This window comes from Cololabis saira, chromosome 2 (assembly GCF_033807715.1).
Source record: "Cololabis saira isolate AMF1-May2022 chromosome 2, fColSai1.1, whole genome shotgun sequence".
NCBI lineage: Eukaryota > Metazoa > Chordata > Actinopteri > Beloniformes > Belonidae > Cololabis > Cololabis saira.
Genome location: NC_084588.1, coordinates 43,300,560 through 43,312,770, shown reverse-complemented (window position 1 = coordinate 43,312,770; position 12,211 = coordinate 43,300,560). Strand labels below are relative to the sequence as shown.

Here is a 12,211-nt window from a genome sequence, read left to right as displayed (position 1 = left end):
ACCTCATAAAACTCCCTGTCACTTTGACTAATTTGTTAGTCTTGTCTCACTGTGTCGAATCGTCACCCCCTCCTTCCCCTGATGCACCTCTACGCCGACTCACCCTGTCCTTCTTTCCTCCAGCACATGCACAGGAAAAGGAGAAAGAGAGAAAGAGAGAGAGAGAGAGAGAGAGAGATCAGCGGGGGGAAAAAAGGTGGGGAGGGGGGTAATAAATGTAATATAGTGCATTGGCCATTGGTTGCAGTGATCTACACAGCAATCCATCAACAGTCAGAGGAAGAACAGAGGCTTTATGGAGCAGAGAATCACAAGCAATGGCTTGATCTCTCATCTACTTTCCGTCTTTGTAAGTCCTTTTCTGTCCTTCCTCACATGAGGTCTGTTAGGTAGCGGTGGAGTAGAAAAAAGGTACATGTTGAAAGAATGGGACCGTTGTGATAGCGGGCTGGGCTACAGTGTCGGACCAGGCCAAGTCGGACGGGCTGACGTGGACTGGTTCAGACGTAGCACCCTATATATCGAGGGCTCAGCGAGGACCAAAGAGCCAATACCACATTTAAATAGATGAATTAAAGATAAAACAATACTCCGGGGGGATCAATTGTCAGGTAATTATGGAGAACGGGACAGAGATTACAGAGACAAAACACAAACACAAGAGCATCACACCAGGGATTAGTGCATTAGCTGGATATGAGCAATCGTTTATTTAATTATTTAGACTTCTTTTGTGTTCACTCGCCCTCATCTCTTCCCAGACTGACCCCTCAGTATCTCGTCTTTAAATAAGCTCTTGGGGCTCAGAGTTAAAAACATGCCACACATCTCTGCCGGCGACCCTCTGCTGAGCTGTCAGCACCCCTTCTCACTCTTCCTCACAGTGCGCCCGGCACAGCCCTCCTTCATGTGTTTTCAAGGAAGACAGGCAGTGTGTGATCGCTTCACCTTAATGCTGTATGCTCCAACACACACAGCAGATCCCCCCTCTCCCGTCTGGACGGCCTCACAGGGAGCCCGCTGTGAACTCGCACACCAATTTGAGGGAAAGACTCCTTTCGCGCATTGCTGGCCCTATTTCCCTTACACACAGGAACGAGGGGCAGGACGTCCTGATGTGAGAGCGATGGGTGATGGAAACAGTAATTTAGGCGGCTACTGTAAAGAGTGCATTGCATCGGGGAGCTTGTTTGCCTGTGATTTAATACTGTTGTCTCTCAACTAAAAAAAAAAAAAAAAAAGAATTATATCACCTGAATAATAAATGTCCAAGACATCCAATTTGTTTGATTCTTGACATTTTGAATTTTGAAGCATGGTCATTTTCATTACCGCGCAATAGATACTGAAAAAAGAAAATCTTTACTAAATGCTTCCTGGGAAAAAAAAAAAAAAAGATTTAAATGGCAACCAACATCCTTGACAACTGAGTATTTGCAAAGATGTCACTCGCATTTGATGTATGAAGAATGGAAAAATGATTTTAAAAAGCCCAAAGACTCTTTAAGGATGAAAAATAAAAGCCTTGACACATCTCCCTCCGTCTGTCTCCATCTCAGCCGGTGCCAGTGGCTCTTTGTTTGTTCTATAAGAAAAGTTACTCTGCATTATTCATTTTTCATTGGGCTAAAAATGCTGTTAATGGCATGAGGAGCTCCAGTGAATGCACTGACAGCATAATTGTAAGTGGCATCAAACAACTGATGATTAATCCAGAAAATGATACCTGATGACTTCAAAGAGACGGGGATGAGATAACAAGGTCAGAGTTCGTGATGAGCAAAATGATGCGGAAAAGCAGAAAAACTGAGAAAGAGAAACAAGTTATCTGTCATAGACAGGAAAGTCTTCTCACTGTTTTTCAAGATAAGTGTAAACAGAAGTTGAGCTTCAGCAGAACTTGAGCAAAGTCACGCTAAATCACTGTGTAGATGCAGCCAAAATAAATGAGTCCAGCTTTATTCATTCTGGTCATCTTTAGATAAAGACAACCAGAATGTGGTAACTCTTTTTTTTCTCGTTTTTTTGGATTACATTGCTACATTGCTCCATGGTTAATCTGCACATGTTTATAGACTAAATCAATGTATGATTTACACTGAAAACATATTCGATCACATGGAGGAAAAAAACTGTAAGAAACCTTCAGGATCTCTGTGGACATAAAATAGTCTAACGTGAGTTTTTGCACTGTTTGTGCAAATTAACTGTGTATATTAGTACTTTTCCTTTAATTTAGTGAATCGCGTTTGTCTCATGCTGCTGTGACCTAATAGCGTTTTAGTGAGATAAGTAATGTGGCTGAGTCACGAGGTAATAATTCATCACCCCATCTTCTTAATAATACCACACTTAAACACGACTGTCATGTCCTCAGCCAGTAAATCAAAATGTAGGCATACCCATATGTTCTTATTTTGCAGACTATGACACAATACATCTGCTGATTGTGTGGATTTGTAGCTTTCATTGAAGCATTTTTAACTATAATTTGCAATTTTCTTACTTATGGATTTAATTGCATATTTTAAGATTTTTTTTCTTTTACCACAGTAGTTATTTAAATGTATATATCTTTCTATTGATTTCATTTTTTCTACATCAAATATCTACAACTCAAAACATTGGGTTTTTTCTGCTGTTTAGATAGAACATCGTTTCTGAGACATTTCTTTTTCCAAGTTATTCAGTCAAATAGATAGCGAGATAAATGATCAGGTTGTTATAACAGGCGTGATGTTTTTTCTAGCTCAATATGGGTTCATTAAACATCTTTATTAGTACTAGCCATCTTACAAAAAAAGGGTAAAAATTGCAGTGAACCCTTTACACGAAACAAAAGTTTGATAAACCTACATACTATTACAAAAAACTTACAAGCAATCTCTTTTAATATTCTCCAATATTAACCAATCCTTGAGAGTAAATTTTTTTTTCAAATTTCAAGTATTTTATTTACTGCTCTATAAAAGAATAACTTTCTTCATATCCTTATTTTTGAGCAGGTTACTGATGTGTCCACTGTGGCCGTCTCATAATGATCATTCAAATAATGATGAAAAATACATTTAAAAATGCATGAATGAAAATGCTCATCTTGGATTTAGGTATTCAAGTACTCATACATTCATACTTTAGTCCTTTAAATGTCAATTTTGTTCTATGGAATGCATTAAATAGAACTGATGATGGTGGTTCATGAGCAACTAAACCATCCAGACCCAAACAAATACCAGAAAATGAATTTCTGTCCACACTAACGACCACTGTTAGGACACAGAAAAGTGCAGGTGAGAACTGAACTTTTCCAGTAACTTAAGAGTCCTCTTAAATATTAACGTAACTTTGCATGTCATTACAAGTAAACTTATATTACTTATATATATTTGGGAGAAAAAGGTACTTTTAACAAAGAGAATAATGAATGCCTGAAAATGTTAGAGTGATCTGCTTGATTGCACTTCTCCTTGCTTCATTTGTAGATATTCACCAAGCCTGATCAAACAGTCAAAACCCCATGTTGATCTCGCCTGATCTGTCTTCAGTCAGGCACACCCTTAAAAACCCTGCGAGGACTGAAATATGTGCAAACACAAAACAGAAAAGCATGCGATCTCCAGACTGTGTTTTAATGGAAAGATGTAACCAAGTTCCTCTGTTACTCACTGTTGCATCTCCATCCCTCTGTGACTTCAGCTGACTTTTATTCATCATAACAGAATGAAAACTTTGATCAAAGAAAAGAAAATGTTTAGACATGAAGAAATAGAGCATGAAGGAAGGGAAAATATGGAGAGTGAAAAAAAAAGAAAAAAGAATGAGAAGACAGAAAAAAGGAGCGATAAGGAGAAAGAGAGATGGCCTCTCTAAGCGCAGCAGCACAAAGGCGCAGAGCTGTGAGTTCTCCAGCAAGACAGCATGAGCTGCCTATTTGTCAGCATTGATCAACCCATTAAGGAGCTGTGGTGGGAAGCATATTGGTTTTGGAGGCCAAAGGGGCAGGGGGAGACAAAGATAAAGCAAGACGGGGGGTAGTTGAACTCTCGGCAGCGTCACTTCTGCAGGAAAAAAAAGCCTGCACTCTTCATCCCCAACATCTACGCAGTTCATTTTGCTGTGCCCAACGGGAAGGTAGTAGATGTCATTTGTCTTACAGCATCTCCAGAGGCTCCACTGCATATGTTATCTTAGCTCCCTGTCACTGTAATAATAATAAGCCAGGTAGCTTCTCAGACGCGAGAGTGTCACTTGTCATTCTTCTCAATACCCATGCATGTATGTGTGTGTGTGCGGCAAAGGGTGGAGGCTGGCGTGGCGGGTGGGTCCTGGCCCAAGGGGAAAGCAGGCAGCCTCTTCGCCCAGCCTCTGATGAATTCATATAATTAACTCTGCCTTGATCTGTTGGCTAATCCTGCACTCAGTAATAAGGGATTAAAATGTCACCTAAGCCACCTGCTGTTATTGAGCCCCAAGACTTTTGTGCTTCACCGTGTGTGTGCGTCACAGTGTGTGAGAGTACAAGAGTAAGGGAGACAGGAGGATAAATGTAAAGTGAACTTTAAGCATGCTCGTTAGAAATATTTCAGCTGTCTGCTAAAAAAAAGTATACATTTATATATATATATATATATATATATATATATATATATATATATATATATATATATATATATATATAAATAAATGCAGAGGACAGTGGCAAGTAGCTCTGGGGAGCATCTAAATGCCAACCATATGCGTGCAAACACTACTTACAGGCACATAATTTGGCATCACGCTGAAAGCCATAATTTGACAGGAAGCTGGGGCAGATGTTGCAGTAGACTCGCTCTGAAAACCCATTGTCACCGTTTCTGAAAAATGTACATGAAAGTGAACATGCTGGGACGTGGGAGTTGGACATTTTTTTTTTTTTCCGTTTTCTCTCACTTCCTTGGACAAAGTACAGAAACAAAAAGGAAGAAAAGGAGCATTCACCAATTGGTTGGCTTACAGCCTGTAGACCAATGACCAGCTTGCCTTGCCCGACTGTTGGCCACCTCCACTTGGTTGCCTAGCAACCACAAGTGCACTTTTGGGTTGTTAAATGACTCTTGTTGCTGCAGTGGCTCAGGGGCTACTAATGAAGCCTTCCAACCAGTCGCTGCCGTTTAAGACCTGGAAGCTGACTGATCACTGAACAGGGATCTTGGGACTTCGGACCACCATAAACCTCTTATGTGAGACCATTTCTGCCCTAACCTGAGTAGCTATCAATACACACATACACACACACACACACTCACAAAAAATACACACACAGCACTTCTTAACTTACCGCTTAAAGTGTTCCAAATGACCTTATTTCTCTCTACTACAGACTTACACACATATTGATGTTTTAACTCATAAGTGAACATCAGTGCAATATAAATGGATTTTATCCAGGCTCAAACTCTGGAGTGTTACACTTCCACATTTAAAGCTTTAGAAAAATAGCAACAATAAGTGTGACATTGCCCCTTGGCACACACAATAAACACAAATTAAAGGATTGCATATTCACTTCATCCATATAATAGAGTCAGACTCCAACTGAGTAATGGTAGCCAGAGCTAAAATATTTGAGCAATCCGTCAAGATTATTTAAGCTTTAAGGATTTATAGTGAGTGAGTGTATTTGTTTATCTACAGTCCACTGAATACAGACCCTATTTCTGGGACTGTGATTTCTGATAATTTGTCAGAATAATAATAAAAAGTTTAAATTTGTGAGAAAATAGCAGTTTATGATAATTTTCACTATTTATTTTGTTGAAACCTCCCCGAGGTCTTTCCTTTTGAGCACCACCTCTGTGGCACATCTGTCATCTAGGCTTTGTTCCGGTGTCACAGTAAATTGCCAGAAGAGTACAACACTTTCCAGGGGTGTCGTGATGTAGTCACAATGTATACACTTGCCTATATTTATGTTCACCACTCTGACATCTATATTTAGCCATGGTTTGAGCTCGTGTCAACTCCCGTCAAATGTTGTGTTGCCTGAGGGCCCAACACCCACTATGTTGCTCTAGCTGACTGATCTGAGTGGGCAGCGTTGTGTCAGTCACAAGCACTCAAATGTTGGAACTGAAGCCAACTGAAGTGATTAAAAATACACACAATATTATATGTTCTGCTAATAGGTGTTCTCAGGGAATAAAACTCTTTAAAAAAATCTCCAGGGTGAAGAATAAGTGGATTATCTCATGGCAACACACACACACACACACCTTCCTAGTACCGGGTTGGACCCCCTTTTGCCTTCAGAACTGCCTTAATCCTTTGTGGCATAGATTCAACAAGGAACTGGAAACATTCCTCAGAGAGTTTGGTCCATGTTTACATGATAGAATCACGCAGTTGCTGCAGATTTGCTGGCTGCACATCCATGATGTGAATCTCCCATTCTACCACATGTCAAAGCTGCTCTATTGGACTGAGAGCGGGTGACTGTGGAGGTCATTTGAGTTCAGTGAACACATTATGTTCAAGAAACCAGTCTGAGATGATTGGCGCTTTATGACATGGCACGTTGTCCTGCTGGAAGTGGCCATCAGAACATGGGTACACTATGGTCATAAAGGGATGGGCATTAACACATGCAGGGTGGATCCTTTTTTTCATGTTGTTGACACCAAATTTTGACCCATCCCTCCGAATGTCGCAGCAGAAATCGAGAATCATCAGACCAGGCAATGTTTTGCAATCTTCTGTTGTCGGATTTTGGTGAGCCTGTACGAATTGTAACCTCAGTTTGCTGTTCTTAGCTGACAGGAGTGGCACCCGGTGTGGTCTTCTTCTGCTGTAGCCCATCTGCCATAAGGTTCGACGTGTTGTATGTTCAGAGATGCTCTGTTGCATACGTTGGTTGTAACGAGGGGTTATTTAAGCCTTTCTATCAGCTCGAACCAGTAGGCCATTCTCCTATTCATTCTGCGCCCACAGAACTGCCGCTCACTGGATATTTTCTCTTTTTCGGACCAGTCTCTGTAAACCCTAGAGAGCAGCTTCTGAAATACTCAGACCAGCCCGTCTGGCACCAGCAACCATGCCACTTTTAAAGTCACTTAAAGGGAACCTATTATGGCGTCTAATACCTATTTTAAACAGGCCTTGAATGTCTTAAAAACAAGCTTTTGATTGTTTTTGCTAAATAAATTAGAAATTCAGCCTCTGAGCCATGTCTTTATCTTCCCAATCTCTAACCTCATTATCTATGCGGGATTCTGAGTGGGCGGGGAGGCTATGATAATGAGGCTCTGTGCTGATTGGCTGCCTGAATGACACGTAGCAGGGGAGGGCACAAAGCATCGCTTGTGTTGGTTTTTACAACCAACAACAGAGCAATTTGCATGTCTAGCTCGAACAGACGCCATCACGATACACCTCTACGAAAAAATGGCGGAAGCTCCGGCCGGCAGAGTTAGTTGTGGGCGTGGTTTCACGCATCATTCCCGTCGTTACGTAATGACGGGAGCAGAATCTGAACGGCTCATAGAAGCCACATCACACTGGATGGCTCATCCGGGTGGACTGTACAGACACTGCAGAATTTGGTTACTTTCCTCCTTCTCTGAGATGGCAGGCTGAGGGGAGACCACTTTTTATATGTTAAAGCAAGAGAAAACATGTTTTTCATAATAGGTTCCCTTTAAATCACCTTTCTTCCATCATTCTGATACTCAGTTTCAACTACAGCAGATCGTCTTGACCATGTCTACATGCCTAAATACATTGAGTTGCTGAGATGTGATTGGCTGATTAGAAATTTGCGTTAATGAGCAGTTGGATAGGTGTACCTAATAACGTGGCTGGTGAGTGTATATGTGTGTATATATACTGTATGTATGGGCCATGTTTTGCCCTCATCTCTACAATGGAAGTTCTCCAGAGATTTTCCACAGTTAACATCTCAAAAAGTGTTTCATGACCATGTTGCACACAAGCTAACTGGCTGAGTGGAGCGGTGGCTTCATGGTTGTGAGTTGCAGAAATATTTCTGTGTACGGAGGCAAGAGAGAAGGGAGGGATGAAGGGAGGGTGAGGGATTGCAGAGGGTCAGGGATGAGCAGGATATAGCAGGTGACTGGGAGTCTGGAGCCAGGAGGGGACAGGAAGAGCAAGGGCCAGCCAGAAAGGACCTCTCCCAGTTGGACTGGGAGTGGCTGATGTAATGGCATTAATCTCTAAGCGCCATCTGACACCCAGTGTGGCTCCGTCATTGAAAAGTGCTAATTCTGCTGAACTGTGAGGGGAATTCAGGCATCTCTAGAGACATTACCCTGGATTAATTAAACACGCTGGCATGGAGTCTTGCACAGATTTATCTCTTTTTGCACCATCGTCACTATTTCAGTTTTGTGCTTACAGTAGCTCACAGAGCAGAAAAAACTTAGGACACTGACACCAAGAAAATTGGATTTTTTTTTTCCTTTTCTATTTTACAAATCATAACAGTTGCTCCTATAAGTTCCAGCTAACCTGGGATTTCCCCTCTTTTCTTTCCCTCTTTCTCCTCCCCTACTTCTGTCTCTCTCCAGATGAACCGGCCCATCCAGGTGAAGCCAGCCGACAGCGAAGGACGGGGAGGTAATTAACCTTCCTCTGGTCTCTGTTGAACACCCCTCTTAAAAAAACCCATACACACACACACACACACACACACACACATACACACACACTACACAAACACACAAATACACCAGAACAGTCCATGCAAACCTTAATATTCTGCTCTCTCGAGACACACTGGGAGTTAGTAGAATAGCCTGTAATATAGGTCACTTGCTTCTATTGACTTCCCATCTGTGCCAGCAGAGGAGCTGTCTCAGGTTCACAGTCACTGAGAGCAGTTCAAAGACAAAACTGAGAAACATGAAGAGAAAGAAGAAAAAAATTGTTGCAAACAAATAGTTGGTAATAATGATGATAATAATATCAACAATGAAAAGAATGGTAGAGCAGATGTCCCCAGCATGAAATTTCCACAGTCATAGTAAAACTTGTAAACAGACAAGAGGAGACTACAGTACGTGTCAACACTCACTGACAGAGTAGACTGAAACATTTGCACAACCACACAAACTTCCTATCCTCCCTTTCCTGCTTAAATTCGAGTCAGATTTAAAGTTGAATCTTTATGACGGAGAAAGTCCAAATATCTTATGCAGTGGAATTATTCATCAAGTAACAGCGACTGTTTTTTTTTTTTTCTTTTTTTTTTTTTTTACAAATTGTCAGTCAGAGCTGGGTTGCTTTTACTCATTTGGATGTACAGTATTTGTATTTGGCCAAAATGAACCATGCACCTTTCTGCACAAATGCTGCCATCACAGAAGTTCAAATGAACTTTCCCCAGGGCACTGATACAAGCCCGAATCATCACAGAACCTGGGTTTTGATCTCACTGCTGAAAAATATCTGGATAGTCCTCCTCTACCTGTGTTCCAGAGCACACATAGGCAATTTTTTCCCCCGACCACACCATAACACCATGCTCCGTAACAGATTCCTCTGAGTCCAGAGATGTCCATGCCACCTGTAGAAATTGTATTTTTTGTCATCTGTTAATGTAGCTTTGTATTATAGTGCCGGACAAAGGTTTCCCAAATGGATTTTTTTTACCCATACAGTTATATCAATTATTAATAAATAGCAGTTCTTGATGCAGTGCGTAGAATGATATGATAATAAAATGTTTCCAATTTACTACTTACACAAAAATTATGAATTTTTGTATCACAAAAGATCTGTTTTTTTCATATTTATGTACAACCATTATTTATATCACTAATTGGTGATAAGTAATATCCTATGATTTATTTAAAACTGCGTTAAACAACAAAGGATGGTAAAATAAGATCTTAATTTTTGTCTATAATTGATAGATATGTGGAATCAAAACTGACTTAAGTTTTTAATTTACTTTGAAACTAAACATGAAACTATCTTAAACTGCATTTAAACAGCTATAGGTTTAGCCATTGTGTGATGTTAAGTTTTCTGTTAAACACGATTTCACAAAATACAATAGCCGTTTTTAAGTGTAAACATGTCTATTATTGTTGCTAATTCTTCTTTGATTTAGTGCTGATTGTGTGTCAATGCTTCCTTTTATAGTCTGACTGACATAGCGATTGACTTCATCATTCTGAGGCCATTTGTGACTAACATCACTAACGCAGATTAAGCCAGTTAAAGATTTACATGGACTGAATCGGATCTAATTGGACTGTTCTGTGTCAGCCCCGTGCTTTCATTTTGGAGTGGTGATTTAGACTGCCTAGGTCAGATTAGTTTGAGCCACTTTGCTGATTAATGTAGACAAGTGTGAATCAAATGGCCCATTTCCATTGCAACACACAACCAAATATAGATCTTATTTTTGTCATGGTGGCACTTTAATTAACGGCCATCGAAAAACAGGCAAAGTCTGACCGACAAGGCCTGGGAGAGAGCCAATCGGCATTCTCACCAAGATAAATTGGATCTCTGGGCTTAAGAGGGGAGGATGGATGGGTCCCAATATCAATTACTACCTTTTTTTTCTGCAGAAAGAGAAGTAAGATGAATAGGCAGCGTGAATGAAATACAGAGGGTTCTTACTCTGGCACAGTCCCTGCTAGTCTGTCAGATGAACTTTCTATATGGGAGGACAGGATAGGACACAGCACAGAATGAAATAAGACCAAGCAGACAGGCCCCAACAGAGATATTGAGCGTTAATAGCAACAGGAAGTCAGCAGACAGGTCAGGGAAGTAAACCACAGTCACGGCTGACAATGAAATGAGATTTACTATGAAGGCTTGTGGTTAAAGGAAAATAGACAGCCCAGCTGGGGTTGACTAAAGGAGAGAAAGTAGATAGGGATTCATCTGTGGAAAGCTGAGGGCTAGTCAGGTACACCAGTCCCAGTGGGGCCACTGGGCTGTCAAACCTAGGGCTGAACCAAGACTTTTGCACCTCGAGAATGGAGTCACATTTATCACTACAAAGACATCAGCAATTATCTGTCATGGAAACCTGTGCAGGGTCTAGAGTACGTGACTGTGAAGGTATTAGGGCCCACTGCTCCGTTTTTAGGCTCCAGTAGCCCCCCTTTTGTTCCCTCTGTCTCTGTGAGACATCATATCTATGGGGATACTAGAGTGTTAGGAGGAGAAGGGAGGGGGGGAGCACTCAATCCTACCACTAGGCTGCCATTGTGGATCACAGAGCTGATTCTCTGGCTGTCTATTACAATGACTCATGTCTTACCTCATTTTTCTCATTGGATTTTCAAGATAGAACAGAGCACAGGAGAGGAGTCACACAGCCCTTAAATCTACATGTGTCCCTTGAGTCAACTAACCTCTTGTACTCCATGTACCTAACACCATTTTTCCTGTATAAATCGTGCAGTTTTAATTAATTTGAGGGGGATGTCTTTTGATCATCACCCTGTGGTTATTGAGGGAACAGCCAGTAATATACTTCCATTTGAAAACCATTTTTTTTCTAATCCGAACAAACATAAATGATGAAAAGTAGACCTTTCTTGATCTGTTCTTGCTTTCTTTATTTCTTTTTCTTCCCTATTTCCCATCTTCATTGGTACCGCATTGCAAAGGGTGAGATGAAGCAAGTAGTAGAGAGAGGAGCTGGGATTCAGGACAGGGTCCATGGAGGAATGCAAAAGTGTAAGAGATGGAAAACAGAAAAGAGTGAGGGGGGAAGAGATGACAGGATGAGAAAGTTAACGGAGGGTGATGGAGGCAGCTGAGTGAATCTCAGCAGTAAATCATCTTGGAGCCACCCTATCCCCATCTCCGCCTCGCCTCGCCAGGAATCTTTTTCGCCTTGACCTTGTCTGCCGCTATGTCTGTGAAAAAAAGATGGGGCCAGATTATCTATGATTGGAGATGGCCATTATCTAAACACAATCTTAGAGCCAGGTCCCACTTCTCAAGGTACTGTTATGTGACTGGAGACATACTGATGAGAAGAAAGATGATGGGTTAGGCACCAACATTCTCTCATTTTATTAACTCTGACAAGATGGTTTCAACACCGTCTCAAAATACAACCCCATCAACATCTACTTTTTCCCCTAAGTGCCGCTCAAAATGCATTTTTCTGCATTGTCATCTCACCCTAGTTTGTTAGATGCCTATACTTTCAATTTTTGGATACTAATACAGTGCCAGGATC

General features: G+C 41.1%; 1 protein-coding gene across 9 annotated transcripts in view; it reads left to right on the top strand.

Moving 5' to 3' along the window:
* celf6 (CUGBP Elav-like family member 6) overlaps positions 1-12,211 on the top strand; it is a 194,415-nt gene that overhangs the window by 116,766 nt on the left and 65,438 nt on the right. For all 9 annotated transcript variants that reach the window (XR_009784403.1, XM_061746061.1, XM_061746043.1 and 6 more), the window contains exon 3: positions 8,562-8,610. Coding sequence is in view for 8 of the 9 variants with exons in the window: in XM_061746061.1 (XP_061602045.1) it covers positions 8,562-8,610 (49 nt within the window). In the remaining variant the exon portion in view is untranslated. The remainder of the gene's footprint in view (positions 1-8,561; positions 8,611-12,211) is intronic.